The sequence below is a fragment of the Tetrao urogallus genome, assembly GCF_951394365.1.
Source record: "Tetrao urogallus genome assembly, chromosome: 7".
Classification (NCBI taxonomy): domain Eukaryota; kingdom Metazoa; phylum Chordata; class Aves; order Galliformes; family Phasianidae; genus Tetrao; species Tetrao urogallus.
Window position 1 is genome coordinate 35,208,343 of NC_136820.1, and position 18,240 is coordinate 35,226,582.

The window sequence follows — 18,240 nt, forward strand, 5'->3', positions numbered from 1 at the left end:
AAAGATCTTTTATCTGGAAGACATCCAGAACAGCGCTGAAAGAAGAATAGAAGTGGGTTGTCCAGGAGGAGCCTCAGGAACAGGTAGACAGCAGCCTGGCAGACAGTGAGAAGGAAAACAAAAAACAGAAGCAAAAAAACAAACAAAAATAAGAAAACAAACAAAAAAAGTGATCCAGAAATTAGTGAAATACTTCAGAAGAAAGCAGCAATAAGTTTGGAAAAAGGAAGGAGTGACTGGAGCACTGAGGGAAAAGCAGGAGCATCCAGCAGGAACCAGAAGAATGTGAAATAGAAATAATTCAATCAGTTGGATGTTTCTGTGTTGCAATTGGAGAAATCTGTAAGTGAGCAAACATTATATTTTTTTTCAGAAAGTGGAGATGTATAGAGAGATTTGATGTAGCATAGTGGAAACATAGAGAAGAATGGGAAAAAGTCAAGTATGATATTGAGATACTGGAGTTTGGGACAGAGAGCAGCAGTCATTTTTTTATTTGAGTGATTGAGAAAGAAAAATGAGCAGCTCACTTTTTGCTTGGTTTATTAGAAGGAGGAACTTTGAAGTGTAACCTAGTAAATAGAGTCCATCAAACCAGAATTAGCCCAGCTGCCTATTATTGGAATAGCTCAAGGAAGATGTCCTTCTCTGTTCTCTCACCACCTCTAGTTACTTGTTTTCACTCGGTTAAGAAAAGTCAGTGGAACTGCATTTGAAAGTGTTGTCACTTCACAGTCTGTCACAGGATTTTTGCCAGCTCTCTTCCAAAGGAGCTGGTGCCTAGAACTGTGCCAGCTGGTTGGTGTGATCATCTTGTCACTTTACTAGAAAATCTAAATATACAGCAGTACAAACTGAAATATGTCTGCTGTCCTGTTTTGCAACTATTCTGCATTTTATCAAACCTTTTTTTCCTTTTTTTTTTCTCTTTTGCTTTAAAGTAGTATTGAAGCTCTCTCTATCTTTCTGTTCTATAGGTTGTCATTTTGTATTTTGAGCCAAGTGTATTTCGCTGTGTTCTCCTAAGATGGGTTCGTCTTCTGGGCTTTGCTACAGTTTATGGAACTGTGACGCTCAAGCTGCACAGGTATTTCACATATTATTAATTTCCATCTCTATGGGAATATGTGCAATCTGTATGGGTACTTAGATGGAAGAGATGCAAATAATATCATAAACAAGCGCCGTTTCTGATTTTTAAAACTACTGTATGTATCTCCACGTTATTTCTGCTGAAATTATATACTACTAATCGCAGTAGAGAACTATGAATGCAGAAAGTGATGGTTGCACAGTGAGGGGGTTTCTCAGAAGTGTTGAGCTGGAGCTGCAGGATTTGATGAAGAATGTATACATCAGCTGTAAAATTGCGCAAGAACCACTTTTCAAAGGTGAATATATTCTGCTTGAGTGTAGGATGAAGTAAAGTGTCTAACTTTCCATATAAAGTGTTCGCAGAGATATTTGATGTTCCTAAGTGAGCAATGCTGAGTGAAATACATTATGGTGTATGTATATACTCTGATTTCTTATGGCTTACAAGTCAAGGGCTGCTCTCTTCAGGCAATCACAGCAGACAGGCTGCATGCTCATGAGCATCAAGTGCCTGCCAGAAAAAATGCGTGGGAAATTCTGGGATACGCTGGGGGAGTTTCCACTGGGTTGGCAATGCATTCAAATGCAATTCAGAAATTAAGATTCAGAGACTTATCTTCAAATTCCATTTTTGCAGTCCCTTTAGAAAGAGAAGCTTTTCTGGACAAAATCCTAATGCTTTTCTCTCTTTCAGCTTCAGTGGAAAAAAACTACTGAAATATTCTGTAAATATTTTTGTAACTATTTTTTATAGAAGAGAAATGCAATATGCTTATGTTGATACTTAAACACCTTGGATGAAGTAAGCTTGCTTCTCTTTTTGTATTAGTTTCATTAGAGTAGGCATGTTAGATAAGGAAGGTTCAATATTACACTTATAAAATGAATGAGAACTGAAAATATCTAGTTCACGTTGCACAATTGGTTTGTCACATTTTAGGTGGAGAAACCCACTTTCCCATTGAAGTAGAGCTTCTTACATTTGTGTTTAGTTACAAGTATTCACTTTGGCTGTTAAACTCTGGCTATATCTATGTCTGGCCTCATCGTCTCATTGAAATTCATATGATGAACAATTTTTTATGCAAAAAGATTAACAATTAGAACACTATAGTAAAGATATGACAGAACTGGTGATTTTGTTTGGTTGACTCATTACCGGTAGTTCACATATACAGGAAACAGCATAAGACTATGAAGGACTCCCATTATTATCACAGTTCTGCTGCCCTAACAGATTGTGTGTATGGTGTGAAGAAGCAGTGTCTTGACAGAGGAGTTGGTCTTCAGCTCGTATGAAGTGAGAATAGGTTGGAAAACTCAGCAGAAAATCTTGCACTTCTGGTTTACTCATTCAGCTTTTTGGTGTTAGGTGGCACCTGTGATAATAGGCTCAGCAAACAAGACAAAGATTGAGTAAGCCCAAGATCATCCTTGATCAGTGCAATACAATGAAGACTAACGGCTCTATGAGAGGAGCCCAGCCAGTAGGTTGAGGAAACTGATTTTCTCCTTTGCTTGGCATGCCTTAGACCATCTCCACACTGTTTCTAGTTTTGGACTCTTCCAAGGCATCATTGAACTCAAATGAGTTTAGTGAAGGGTGGCCAGGATGATCAGGACTTGGAGCAAGGAGAAGCTGAAGGAGAGGAGAAAACTTTGAAAGGATCTAAAAGCAGCTATTTAGCACCTACAAGTTGCTTACTGAGAAGATGGAACTGTGCTCTTTGCAATGATGTATGTTGGGATAAGAAAAGACAATTATAAATGGATTGTATGTCATGTATGAATTGTCATCATGGTCAACTTTATGTCAGGAAAGCTTTTTTCACTGTCAAGGTAATTAAGCAGTGGAGCTTGTGCCAGTGAGGTTGCGAATCTTGATACTCGGAGGTTTTAGGGCCCAGCTTGATGAAGTGCTGAGTAACCGGCTTTAAATTCAGTGTCAACCCTGCTTTTATCACTGGATGACCTTCCAAGATCATTTGTCTCGGATTTATTCCATATTTCTACATTAAATGCATATAAATGAAATGAAATAAATGAAGTAAATATTTCATTTTATTAATCTAGAATTACTTTCTCTACGAATTTATCTTTGTTTTCCACTGAGGATTCATGATCATTCTTTTCCTACATTCATGATACTGTCTGGTGGTTTTTTTTAGTACTAAATGTTTCAGTCAGGGAGTGTGCCTTGCAAAAGACCGAGTCATGTTAGAAAAATGTTTTATTGTATATATTTGCAAGAATTATGCTAATTAAGAGGAATATGATAGTAGTAGAAATTTAGTAGAAATTTTTGGCAGATCTAGTTTAATCCAGTCATTGCAGGGCTGGAAAATGGCTAATTACAGACACCACAGATACTCATGACAGGCCCTGATTCCCTCCTGTGTCTGTAGCCTGTGTCTTGCCTGGGGGAAGAATTGGATGCTAGTAATGAATTGATGATTTTTCTGAATTTAATGGAAATATCAATGGTGTGTAAATGCAGTTATTAGTAATAACTAGAAAGTCTAAAGCTGTATTTCTCAACAAATGAGGTGCTTTGAATAGCAATGGAGCATGAAGGTTATCGAAAGCCAGGTAGGAGGCACTTGAAACTCTTGCTCTCTTTATGGCTTTCTTTTCCTTTTGCTCCCTTCTTGCTGAGGAGAGCTTTGAGGTTTTATTAGGTTCAGACATCAAGGAAAAATCAGAAAAATAACCAACAGCAGATGCTTAAGGAATAGAAAAAGAAGACAGGAGTCATGTACTGATTTATTCTTTAAACAGCCATCACAGTCAATTTCTAAAGCACCTCATCTCAAATTGCCTCCTTCTTATTCACTGTACATTTCTAAAATAATGAGCTGATGTTTATGGAGGTGGGAGGCTGGAGGTAAGGAAATGAGCTTAACTTAAGAAAGCTAACTGTAGAGCAATGTACAGAAGTCTCAGTACTTTCCTCAACATTCTTTCAAGAAATAATGATGTTTCAAGTTTAACCATTTGGGTTTAAAAGACCTGCTGATTTTGCATCTTTCAGTATATTTCTCTGACTGAAGACTCTCTTTGTCCCTTCTCAAGCCCTGCATTTTATACTTCCTCTCTTTATTTTTAATATATAAGCTTCAACCATTTTGGTTTCAGGGTTAATACAGAACCCTTAATTCTGGATTAAAGCATAAGAATGGAAGAAAACTGTAGGTAAATATATACAGACATGCATGCACATATGTAATGTTCATGTGTACACACATACGACAGCTTATGGACATTTCAGGGAAATGATTGGTTACAGACTGTACATCCTTTAGGCTATCAGTTTCAAGGCTAGGAATGGAATCTCCAGTTCAGGGCAGCCTCCATTTCATACATATAGGAAGATGTTGACTCTGTGAGACAATTCTGTAATTGATTTAAATGCTGTGCTAAGATGTCTTCCAACCCATCTGAGCGAGTGGTGACACCTCCTACAGACCTTTGAAGGCATGAATGGATGGATAGACAAGAGTGTGGGTGGTGGGCAGCACTGCTTGTCAGGTGTCATGGTTCAGTGTCTTACAGAAGGGGAAGCTCATGTTAGCAGAGAAGCCAAAAAAGCTGTCAGTTTACTTCTTCTGAAGCACTCAGGAGATGTGCATTGACTGTGAGAACAGGAAAGAAAAGGAGGAAGATGACATGTTGTAGCATCCTCTTGCAGTGAGGTGAGGGAAGGAATATACAGGTCACAGAATCACAGAATTGTAGGGGTTGGAAGGGACCTCCAGAGATCATCGAGTCCAACCCCCCTGCCAAAGCAGGTTCCCTACAGCAGGTCGCACAGGTAGGCATCCAGGCAGGTCTTGAACATCTCCAGAGAAGGAGACTCCACCACCTCCCTGGGCAGCCTGTTCCAGTGCTCCGTCACCTCACTGTAAAGAAGTTCTTGCGCACATTTGTGCGGAACTTCCTATGCTGCAGTTTCCGGCCGTTTCCCCTTGTCCTGTCTCCACTCACCACTGAAAAGAATCTGTCCTCACCATTCTGCCCCCCACACCTTAGATACTTATAGACCTGGATCAGATCCCCTCTCAGTCTTCTTTTCTCAAGGCTGAACAGACCCAGTTCACTCAGCCTTTCCTCATAGCAGAGATGCTCCAGGCCCTTCACCATCTTTGTGGCCCTCCGCTGGACTCTTTCCAAGAGATCCCTGTCTTTTTTGTACTGGGGAGCCCAGAACTCGACGCAGTACTCCAGATGAGGTCTTACCAGGGCAGAGTAGAGGGGGAGGATCACCTCCCCCTCTAGATGATACTGATCCCATCTAGGAGTGGTTGTTAGGAATATAGTGCAGAAAGGTACAGAAGGTACTGTGGCAGCTGGAATGTGTAGGCTTGTTTGCAGGGGAGCAGAAGGGTGGTTTATCTGATTTGTAGAGCTAGTTGTGCTGTAGGGACTTGCTGTAACTATTCTAACATCTTGTATTTCTCTTCGCTGTAAAAGTGTATGTGAGCAACTGAGAAGCTTGGTCTTTGTTATATTTATGCACCTCTGTGCATTTTGTAAATCCAAATATAGTAAACAGCTATCCTCCTTTATTATATTGCCATGAAATAAATTACAGCATCACCCAAGAAATCCAAGCCACACGTCACTGTGAACTCCTCTTTAAAGACCAATCATCCTGGAACAAACTTCCTGTGATTACCATGAGCGTGTGTTACAGGATATATTCCATGGTACTTTGCTCTGAAACTTGCTATAAATCTCCCTCAGTCCCTGGAAGAAGAATTCATTTGCCTCTTTCTGAGTGATTTGTGGAACTGTCAGCAAATGAATGATTTTCTGTTTCATCCTCCCAAAAATGGTCAGGCTGCAGCCTGGGTTAGGTTTTACCCCAAGACTCATAAACTTTGAAATACTCCTGTCTTGGCTGAGATGGTTTTTTATAGGAATTGAGTTTGGATTAAAACAGGCAAGTACTCTTGTTAGTTTTGTGCAGTTACATAGTAAAGATGTAATCTCAATCTCATTATTAACCTTAACTGCTAATAAAACAAACAAAACTCCATATTTCTACACCTTCCGTGCATCCTCTTTGAAGGCTTGATGTGCCTGATCTCATTCATTGTCATCAGCAGCAGAAGCGAGGGGTTGTGTGGTCAGACAGGAAGCCGCCATCAGTCACTCTTGCAGGGAGACACTGAGTGTGGAGGCTGGCACACAAATTGTGCAGATCCCTGGAGGGAGGCAGACGGAGGCATTTTTCTGGAGAGGGGAGAGACACTTGGTCTGAAGCCTTGGATGAACAGAGTTGCATGAGCACTTCTTGTTATCATTCCCTCTTCAGGAAAAAGGGCAACAGGACTTGAAAATAAGCATTGTGCACTGCAAAGATACCTGTTTTGTACTACCAATTTCTCTTCCAAAAGAAATTAACTCAAGAAGCTTCCAAAATTTGCCAGTGCTTGGCAGAAGGACTTCTAGACATAAACCTTTTACTGTTGGCTGCTGGAGCTCTATGCTGCTTCAGCTCTATTGCAGACATAGCTTCCTCTTCTGCCTGTTTAATTTGTGTTTATGCACAGGTTATCACAAATTATGATGCTGCTTTGAATGCCACAGACAGCAGCACTGCTGAATCTATCAGGATTAAAAAAGAGCCTTCCTGCCCTACTGTCACCTCATTGTTAGCTTCATTACCTTCCTCCTGATTTTAGTTAAAAAGGAGACTTGGGGAAAAAGGAGAGGCATCAGGTAGTTTTTGTATTTATCATGCATTTGGCTTAATAATAACAAAAAAAGTATATCTATGACACCAAACATTTTTGTCTTCTTCCAGTATTCTTTCTGCATACAGTTTGTTGTCATACATACCTACCCACCTGTATTTAAAAAAGAAATAAAGCAGAGCATGAAAAATACTTGTAAAGGAAGACCAACTGACATCATCTACCTAGACTTGTGCAAAGCACTTGAGACTGGCATGCATACATGACATCCTGGTCACCAAACTGGAGAAAAATGGATAAGGAATTGGCTGGATGATCACACTGAGAGAGTTGTGGTCAATGGCTCAGTGTACAAGTGGAGACCAGTAGCATTCCTCAGGGACCAGTGCTGTTTAGCATCTTTGTAGGCAACATGGACAGTGGAATTGAGTGCATCCTCAGCAAGTGTGCAGGTGACACCAGGGTGAGTGGTGCAGTTGACATGCTAGAGAGAAGGGATGCCATCCAGAGGGACCTGGACAGGCTTGAGAGATGGGCCCATGCTGCCCTCATGAAGTTCAACAAGGCCAAGTACAAGGTCCTGCACCTGGACTGGGGCAATTCCCAGCATAAATATAGGCTGGGCAGAGAATGGCTTAAGAGCAGCCTCAAAGAGAAGAATTTGGGGATGTTAGTTGATGAAAGACTCAACATGAGCCAACAGTGTGCAGTTGCAGCCCAGAAGACCAACTGTGTCCTGGTCTGCATGAAGAGAAGTGTGACCAGCAGGTCAAGGGAGGTCATTCTGCCCCTCTACTCTGCTCTCATCAGACACCACCTTGAGTACTGCACCCATTTCTGGGGCTCCCAACACAAGGACATCAAGCCATTGGAGCAGGTCCAGAGAAGGGCCACAAAGATGATCAGAGGGCTGGAGCACTTCCCTGACAGGGACAGGCTGAGAGAGCTGGGGCTCTTCAGCCTGGAAAAGAGGTAGGTGCTGGGGAACTTTATGGTAGCCTTCCAGTACCTGAGGGGTCCTATGGGAAAGCTGAGCAGGGACTTTTTATAAGGGCATGTTGCGATAGGACAAGGGGAAATGGTTTTAAACTGGAAGAGGGTAGATTTAGGCTAGACATTAGGAAGAAATTCTTCACTGTGAGGGTGGTGAGACACTGGAACAGGTTGCCCTGTTTCAGAGAGGCTGTGGATGCCCTTTCTGTGGAAGTGTTCAGCGCCAGGCTGGATGGGGCTTTGAACAGCCTGGTCTAGTGGGAAATGTCCCTGCATATAGTAGGGGAACTGGAACTAGATGATCTTAAAAGCCTCTTCTAGCCCAAACCATTCTATAATTCTATGATTCTGTGTGTATGGACTCTTATGCCACTTGCATTATTTGTAGCTCATGTCACTGATATTTCTTTTTTATGAGAAGAGATAGTTCTAGTCCTGTGGAAGACATCTGTCTGAGAAAAAAAAAAAAGAAAAAAAAGTGGTGTTGCTAGAATGAGTTTGTCAGTTGGTGTATATGATGCAGACAACTTCTAAGCAGCATCTCACCAACTGCTGCATCAGGTGCAAAGGGAAAAGAGATTTGCTTTATCTCTCAGTTCATTTTGAAACTGGCCAAATTCAGCCAAAGAGATCAGAGAAGCAGATTTTATATGCATGAAGTCCTACAAAGCTTTGTGAAAAATGTTGTTGGAGCAGAAAACAGAGTTATGAACAATCCCACAGGGCAGAAAGGTGAAAGGCACAGGATCAGCAGATACCTGTGGTGGTGTGCCCCATGCTGGCTGGCAGCTCATGTGCTCTGCCTCTTGCTTGGCTGTTAGGGAAAGCAGGAGAGAAGAGGGGCCTTTAAAGGCAGGAGGCAGAGCGAATGAAAGGCTATGAGACGCAGTCTAGGAAGAAAGAAAGGGAATTGGACGTGCTGCAAAAGTTCTATATGCATGCAGTTCATAAGAAACTAAGTTTCACTAATTAGGCTGGTCAGGGAAAAATCTGTTTTCTCATTATTGTGTCTTAATCTAATTCATTCATTTCCTGAGCATAATTCATTTCTATTGCCTTCTGCAAACTTTTACTAATTTATTATTTTATGGTATAAATAAAAACAGAGCTTAAGAGTTAAGTAATTCCATGTAATTTTCTTGTATGATGCACATTCAAAACGCAATTCTCATTTTGGTAGCGCTTCTAGATTGAATAATGGTCATACTCCATTTTATTGTAGCTTTTTTTTCCCCATAAAATCTGCATTATTAAAATCCTATTTAGGTCTTTTTGTATCCTTGCCATTCTAAAGCAATAACTAGCCTTAACTAGATAGCATAATGGTTCTGTTTCATATTTCTGAATACACTATCTACTATCATATATATAAAAGAATAAAATGTATCATAGCTGTTATGAGGATGCTCAGAGCACAATTAATCTTGATGGAGCTCAGTACAGAAGTGGGACTAACAAACATTATGTTGAAGCAAAACATTCAACAAGAGGCAGCACCGTCCTGCACCAACAACTGCCATCCATAGCAACTGCTGGGTACCATGAGCTGCAGCTTTTCCCATCACATTTAGTTATAGGACTGGATGGAATGGCTTCAGGTTGTGCCTTGGGAGGTTCAGGTTGGATATGAGGAAAAAATTTTTCACTGAAAGAGTTGTCAGGTGCTTGAATGGGCTGTCTAGGGAGGTGGTTTAGTCACCATCCCTGGAGACATTCAAGAAATGTTGTACTTAGGGTCATGATTTAGTGGAGCAATATTGGTGATAGGTGGACAGTTGGACTGGATGACCCTGGCGGTCTTTTCCAACCTTGGTGTTTCTACAATTGTATGATCCCTCATTACTTCCCTGCAGCATGAGGAGGGGGCACCTCTGTTTCTCTTTATCCCTCCTCAGCCTTCTTTGCTTAGCATTGTGCCTGCAGCCTGCCCTGAACAGTCGTGTGCCTGAGCTTCTTCCCAGCCCTGAGGTCATTCCACAGTGCAAAATCATTCCTGTACTTGGGAGTCTGAGAGGTGACACAGTAGTCCATTACTTGATGATGCTGGTCACTTCACCAGTAGGGATGCCAAAAAAGCAGAGATGTTTAATGCCTTCTTTGCCTTTATTTTCAGCACCGATTATAGGCTCTGGGACCACCAGAACATTCAGTTTGACAGCTGTCACTGTGGTAACAATAAACTCCCAGCCAACCCAAAATTTTGTGCTCCAAATCAAAATTTGCATCTCCAGCTGGATATATATAAGTCTATGGCACCCAAAGGGATTCATCCCAGGGTGCTCAGAGAGCTGGCTGATCTTACCACTCTCTATTATTTTTCAACAGTCTTGGGAATCTGGAGAGGTCCCATTCAAGTAGAAGCTGACAAATGTCCCAAGAGAGAAGTGATTGCAGGCCTGTCAGTCTAATTTCAGTGCCAAGTGAAAGTATAGAGAAAATTATTTTGGGAGACATTGAAAAAAAAAAAATTGGTACTGGGATCCTGGGCAGCCTGATCTAGTGGTTGGCAGCCCTGCCCATGGCAGAAGGTTGAAGTGAATGATCTTTAAGGTCCCTTTCAACATAAGCCATTCTATGATGCTGTGAAAAATAACTGAAAGGCAGTGCAGTCACAGCCAACGTGAGTTTGCAAGGGGAAAGTCTTTTTAATTGACTTGATCTCTTTTTATGACAAAGATACCCAAGGGAAATTCAACAAGGGAAACCAATTGATGTTGAATCTTTTGGGATTTCAGAAAGATTTTGTTACTGTTTCTCACAATCTCCTTTTGGACAAAAATGTTCAGCATACAGCAGGACAAAACCAGAATTTGTTGTGTGAATGACTGGCTGACGAGTTGGAAGTAAATAGGATTACATCAGGCTGACAGCTAGTCACTAGTGAGGTTCTGCAGGGCTCCATGTTAGTACCAGTTCTCTTTAATGTTTTCATCAATGACTTTGATAAGGGATTTGAAGGTAAAATAAGTTAGTTCATGTGTGATGCTAAATCGGGAGCTGTAGAATCCCTTGGGAGTAGAGAGGACTTGCACAGAGATCTTTACAAATTAGTGAGCAATCACCAAGTGCATGACAGTTAAGAAGAACAAGTGCCAGATTCTGTACATGCAATGGGGCTACCCTGTCTGTATGTTCAGACTGGCGCATATTAGTCTGGGGAGCAGACCACTAAAGGGATCTTGGGGGCTCTGGCTTAAAGTAAGTTGAATGTGAGCCAGCAGTGTGCCCTGGCAGCCATAGGGCCAACCATGCCCTGGGGTGCACCAGGCCCAGCGCTGCCAGCGGGTGAGGGAGGGGCTGTCTGCTCTGCTCTGTGCAGCCTCAGCTCCAGCACTGGATGCAGTCTGGCCCAGCAATATAAGGACATAAAACTATTAGAGAGCATCCAAAGGAGATGGTGAAGGGTCTGGAGGACAAGATGTGTGAGGAGCAGCTGAGGTGCCTGGCTGCGCTCAGCCCAGAGCAGAGGAGCTGAGGGGAGGCCTGATGGCGGCTGCAGCTCCTCACAGGGAGCGGAGGGCAGCGCTGAGCTCTGCTCTGTGTGACAGCGACAGGGCTGAGGGAACGGCATGGAGCTGTGTGAGGGGAGGGCAGCTGGGCTCAGGGAATGGTTCTGCACCAGAGGGTGTTCAGGCATGGAATGGGCTGCACAGGGCTGTGGGCATGGCCCTGAGTGCTGGAGTTCGTGTTTGTGCACCGCTATTGGACGCTGCGTTTGGATTCTGGCAGTCCTAGCTGGAGCCACGGGTTGGACTCAGTGATGCTAGTGGGTACTTTCCAACTCGGGGTCTTCTATAATTCTAAAATATATAATTTAATAGAGTACTGTAATCTTAAAAATATTTCAACATATTCTTATTAATATTTAATTTATATAAATATATTGTAAATACAGCTGTGTTGTTCCCTGGTCTGCTTTTTTTAAATTGCTTTAGCGTAGCTCACATTCTGCTTTATCTCAGTAGACTGTTTGACTAGGAAAGTTCCAAGAGAAAGTGAAGAAAGTATCCAGTTTTTTAATATTAAAATTATATTGCTGTCCTTTTTAGAAGAAAAGCAGTGGGTGGTAAGGCCCTCTGCAGTGATCCACAAGTATCAGGAGACCTTTTAGATCTCATAATGGTGCATACAACAGCACCATAGTGGATAATAGGAGAAATGTCAGGTTTTGCACATCCCATGTTATCAGGAGGGCTTCAAAGATGAAGCTGAAATGCAGCTAAGTACAGAATCCCACCAGGTGGCAAAACTTTGTGCTGATGTGTAATACAGCAACCTCCTTGTTCCAGGTGGGCTTGTACGTTTGTGATACGTGTGAATTAGTTCTACAGGCTGTTTTTTAATTTCTGTGAGATAGACAGAATTTGTCAGTAAAAGAAGGTAGATGCTGCCCAGCTGTCTGCTGGGTAGGATTATGGCATAAAAGAGAAGCCAGGCATCACGCTGCATGCCTGAATTACAGGCTATTTGTGGAGGATTGTGAAGAGGGAGTTAAGTGTGTGACTCACACTCTACACATGGGCTGATCACAGCTAAGTAGAAGGAGAGATTTTCAGATAACAGACATTGATCATCAGTGAAAAATCATGACTGCATGGGAGTGCTTCTAGTGGGCTCATATCTTATCAAGAAGTAAGCCTGATACTATTCAGCATTTTCAGTAGCAATGAAGAACCAAACACAAAATGATTACTCATAAAATTTGTGGATAACACAAGGCTTGATGAAATGGTAGATTTTGTTTGAGAAGGGATAGTAATGAAAAGTTGTATGGGAACTGTTGAGTCACGGCCTGAACCACTGATTGATCACCTGAGGAATGGACTGCCATGGGAGCAAAGGTGAAGACGATTCAGCTGTGTGACCTACACCCCACGTAAGGGGTGACTGCCACTGGGGAGGCTTCCTTGTGGAGTCTTTCTTGCAAACTTAGATCTCTGGATACAGGTGAGCATTCCTTCCCTGTTTGCTTTCACCACTGTAATCCTTCCACCTGTAACACCAACTGTAACAAAAGTAATTTTCATTGCCTTGGGCTAAGTCAAAGAGATGCATTTGAATGCACTCAAAAGAAATTATGCTTAGGGTCTAATTAACATCACGAATTTTAGTTTCAAAGATTACCACTAGAGAATTCATTTTACAGTAGGGAGGTATGCAGTAGATAGATATGGATTAGAAAATATTTGAGGACTTAAAAAAGTGCTGATATTCTGAAACTCAGTCTGCTTTTTAGATCAGCAAAAAGACTGCAAGATGTCTTGTGTATATAAACAAACCAGGAGGAAAAAAAGTTGGGAGAATAAAAGACTCTTTTATATATTGGGCAGAGGCTTAGTAGGATCTGGTAGTTGGAAGCCAAAGCCACTGAAACTCAGAAGAGCAATCTGGCACAAATTTTTCACAGCAACGGAGCTCCGCTATTGACAAACCAAATGAGATATGAAGACTTCTTTGTGCTGCTTTCAGATCAAAACTGAATCCCTTCATGGAAGGTATACTTAAGTATGACTACAAATTATTGGACTTTGTATAGAAAAATATAAATATCTGTGCAATACAATGTATCAAGCTTTATAATTTAGCTTTAGTTCCATATTGGCCTTTTTTTTTTTTTTTAAACAAACACACAATATGAATTATACCATCCATATTATTGTGGATCAGTTTCAAAATTAAGCATACTTGTAAACTGAAAGGATATATTTACAGTGGTACTGTTTAATGAGATATATCAGCTCCTTTGAAATTAGTCCTGATTAGACCTTAATGCAGATATTTAGTACTGGGAAAACTGGTGTCTGGACTAAATATCCTGAAGTATGATTTGCTTTTTCTGGCTTATTATGAAGGCCAAAAATAGCTAGTAAGCTCTTGAAAAAATGAGTCTTTACTTGACCGGTAGTAAGAAACCATTGGTGACCTAAAACACTGTGCTACCCTTCTTGGATGTAATGACTGGATCTGTGGAGGTATGCCATGGCAGCTGACTGAGAATGACCTAATTGCCAAGCCACAAGAATAGAAGTGACTTAAATTAACCTGTTTCTCTTTGCAATAGAGGATGATTAAGCAAGTAACTGAAATTAATGGCTACTCAACTACTGGATGGTAATTTAGATAGCTATCTTAACTTAAGCTCTGGGATATATGACTGTACAGGGTGAGGCTTATCAGCATTGCAGTAGTTTGCATATTGTTGAGTTACCACAGAATTATTATATATGAGTTATTTACATATATACTTCTCTGAGAGAGAGACAGGGTTGTCTAAGAACCTCAGATTCAGTGAATTAGATCTATGATCTGAACTGGGAAGATCAAGACAGTGCTGCTTTGGCAGCCCACAGAAGCTGTGAATGCCCCATCCCTTGGTGTTGTTCAAAGCCAGGTTGGATAGAGCCATGAGCAGCCTGATCTGATGAAGTATTCCTGCCCATCATCTTTAAGGTTCCTTTCAACCCAAACCATTTTAGGATTCTATGATTCTGTAAGTTCAGAAATAAACAGTAGATTCTGAAGAGCTTCATTATTTATTAGTTCAGTTTCAAGCATAAGCTATTGCTTTCAGACCTAATCCATAGTATTTAAAATTAAAAGTTAACACAAAATATTTGTATTAGAAAATAATATTCTTACTATTGCAGGTTATTATGGTGCTGTGCACTATCCTGTTTTACATGTCTTAATGCTACAACATCAGTCAGCTGTGTTTTGTATTTTCTTGACTTGAGTTCTACCCCTTATGTGCACAGTGTGAGCCTGTGTATTTGCAATTACTTCTACATGGTTCAAGCTGCAGTCTATGTTTCTAGCCAAATCTAAAAGTACTAGCTGTCAATAATCAGTGCAGACTTCTGAGTGCCTAATTCTAAAGTGTGAGTGAAGTCAAGTTAGTAGTGGTGTGTTACTCAGTGGCTCTGGGTCTCTCCCTGGCCATCAGTACTGTTGTGTTCTGATAGTGGTGCAGTAGTTCTGTTGAGCCATGTTCTGATCCTCTGCAATAACAGCGTCTTATTTTTATGAGGTCTTGAGCAAAAGATCCTCTCTCCCCCTTACTGACGTTTCAGGGAGATGCCTCCTGTTCCTCCTAGAGGTGCCTCTGGGAGGTTACAGCCTCATGTGAATGCAGAGCTGCTGGTGGGGAAGCCCTGCTTTCTGCAGACTTCGCCTCCTAGCATCTTTTTGCAGAGCTGTTATTAAGTGCCAGCCAGTCATGCAACCACACATCTTTCTAGGCTTTTTGATTTTCCTTAACTATCATTTTATATATCTGCTAGGACCCTCTAGCATCAGTTTTCAATATTACAGGTGTGTTTGTTTTCAGTGTTTTATTCTGCAAAAACATTGGATGTTGGCAGTCAGGGAATCATCGGTGCTGCCCTGTTGCTTGGAGTCTTTTCTGATGTGATTTTCAGCATTACTTTAGCATCATTTTCTACTGTTCAGTTGTGAATAATGCAAATTAGCATCGTGTCTGGAATCATTCTTCAGTTCAAACTGCATACACAGCTTCAAATAAGAACCAGTGTCTGAAGGCACATGGTACTTTACCAGGGCTGTTAAAAAAGCAAGTTGATATGTGTAAGTGTGGAATTACTTGCCTCGCTGCAAACAAATGTACATCCACTTTTTTTGCAGGAGATCTGTTTTTTTTCTGCCTGACTTGTCTTTGTAGCTTTGGCCTATGTGACAAACTGCTTTTTCATTTTTTTTAACTTCTTTTTCATGCCACTGTTCATACTTCCTTTATGAAATTGTGTATTGAACTTTATATTTAATATTTTTTATTAAACCACGTGTTTCCTAGCTCTCGTGGCTTCTGCTACTCTCTAAATAACCACTGTATATTCCTTCTGACCTATTTCTCCTGTACCTCAGAAATCACTCTCTTATTTGCAAGACTCCATGTAGTGCTGAGAGCCTCAAAACTGATAAAAGGGCTGGAGTTATACTGTCCCCGTATCTCTTAGTAACAACCTTAATTACTTTGTGCAGGATCTTTCCTCAGCAATAAGTCTGCCTTTTATCTTAGAGTGGACAGACCTTTTTCTTTTAAATCGGATTAACGTAATCCAGCTCTGGACTTTGCTTCTCTGTACTTTTTCAAATGCTTCGGAGAATATGGCTGCAGTGACCAAATCTCTTCCAAGCTTTTATTCAGTTTGCAAATCACGCATTTCTATTTGAGAAAAATGCTTATATATTACTCTGAGAACCTTCTAGGTGCTTTCAAGCTCTCTTTAGAAATAGCAATTCATGGCTTCTGGTGACAATCGACTCTCATCGCCCTCTGATGAATAAAATCCTATTACACCTATAAAAATGAGACATTGAGCATGTCACCGTTTGAATATATTAAAATTTAGGAGTTTGTAAAGATGTTATTTTGTAAAACTTTCTTTTATTTGCGACTCGCTCTTTTGTAAAGAAACTGCCAGTGGCCTTCCTCAGAAACACTGACCGGTGCTCCATTCAATTTACCATAGAATCATAGAATGGCTTAGGTCAGAAGGGACATTAAAGATCACGTAGTTCCAAGCCCCTGCCACAGGCAAGGTTGCCAACCTCTAGATCAGGCTGCCCAAGGTCCCATCCAACCTGGCCTTTAGCACCTCCACACCTTGGGCATCCAGGGCTTTTTTTGGGCAGCCTGTGCCAGTGCCTCACCACCCTCTGAATAAAGAATTTCTGTCTAACATCTAACCTAAAAAACTGAGTTTACTGTCTTTGGAAGGATGAGCATTACCTTTTTGGAGGAGCCCTCCCAAATTCTTCTGGGACAAATCTGAGGATTTCCCCTGCTCCTTCCTAAAGTGACAGTGTTCCTTGGCTCTTCTCTATTTCTCAGCAGAATATTCCCTTGCTCCATCAAATCCAGTTGCCCGCTATATTCTTACCCCTCTTGGTTGGTTGCATCCCATCCAGCATCAACATGCATGGTCTAGTAGTCCTCTGGCTTTAACATAGCTGCTAGTCTCTTCATGATGCCTTGAAAGTGGGTCTCCTGCAGGCAGCAAATCTTTCTAGAGAGATTATCTGAGCAGCAAGTGTGTACCTCAGTGTCCCTGAGCAGAGTCCCCACTTACTAAGATGTTTCACCTTTTCTTGGTGACTCTGGTTCTGATATTTTTCATTCTAATCCCTCAGGGCCAGAAGCCCTGTGGAAAAATACAGTTTATTGCATTCTTCATTGAGATTTGCATTCACATCCATATCACTGATGTGGACAAGAGATGAGGTGCAGAATCCTTGTTCACCATTCTGTGTCAGTCTTTTCTTATCCTTTTGTCATTTGCACTGGGGGAAATGCAGTGATGGCCACCATCTGTTTATACTGTTCGTTGAACTTTGTTCTTGGGCTCGCTACTTCTTTTACCTGGCATTCTGATACTTACTTATACCTTGCCCAGAATGTCACTATCAGATCTCCCTGGAGCCTTCTCCATCATCCTTCAAACTCAAACACTAGTATTTATTCCAGATCTCAAATGCATGCCCTGTGGTTGGGTCCCAGAAATGTAAAATGAGTATTGGATTGTTGTGCATAGTATAACTGGGTGACCTGAAAGGTACTGAAAATCAGAATTAGGGAGACAGATTTTGTACCTGCCTTCTCAGAAAGCAAGAAGCGCTTGAGCTTAACTGTTTCCTAGCTTGTTGCAGGCTGGATGCAGCTTGAGCACAGTTGGATATAGGAAGAACTGGCATCATGCCCTGCCCTGGAAAGCTTCAGGTCTGTCATCATGCATCTGCATTACCATGCAAAGTCACAACCATCAATGTCATTTGCAAGACTTGTCAGACAAAATACAGAAACCAAATGATGTATCCCAAGACTATTTTTAGAAAAATGTTTTCTGTTCTCTTTTGTCTCTCTGCTCAGACTGTGCTCATTTGTGTTATCTTATTCATACAGTATGAAGAACATTTAAGCTGTTTGCTGTATTCAGAAGTCCAGATCTGTTTCTTTTGTGATTAGCTCTTTTTCCACTGTTGTTACCAAGTCTGACTTTGGATCAGTGTCTGACTATTAGTAAGAAAGCATCTTATCAATTCTTCTTTATTTTTCCCTGTTCATTTCTTGAGTTACTTGGCTGTGAAACAAAAACATTGCTGTGGCATTTATTAGGAGCATTTGATATTTCTATTTAAATAACTTTTCTTTAAAAAGAAAACAAAAGGCAGCATGGTTACCAATGCTTGTTTCATGTATATGTGACCTGAATGCTGCGACTCTTCCTGCTTGCTTCATCTTCACAGGTTTTACTGAGATCAGAGCTTGTTGTATTTTTTACTTGTTTTCTTGTCAGTAAGGTCTCATTGCTGTACAATGATTACTTAGGACTGCAAGGATCATATTTTTACGTTTGATTTCATGTGAAAATCTCAGTGTGTTTTACCTATCTGGTAGGAATTCAACTTGTCTGTCTTCCTGATTTTTTTCTTTTTA

General features: G+C 41.1%; 1 protein-coding gene across 1 annotated transcript in view; it reads left to right on the forward strand.

Moving 5' to 3' along the window:
- The window catches only part of GPR158 (G protein-coupled receptor 158), a gene marked incomplete at both ends in the record, with an annotated part of 175,901 nt that overhangs the window by 124,111 nt on the left and 33,550 nt on the right, over positions 1 to 18,240 (forward strand). Inside the window, one exon of the mRNA XM_079538527.1 lies at positions 978 to 1,087. Within this exon, the coding sequence (XP_079394653.1) occupies positions 978 to 1,087 (110 nt within the window). The remainder of the gene's footprint in view (positions 1 to 977; positions 1,088 to 18,240) is intronic.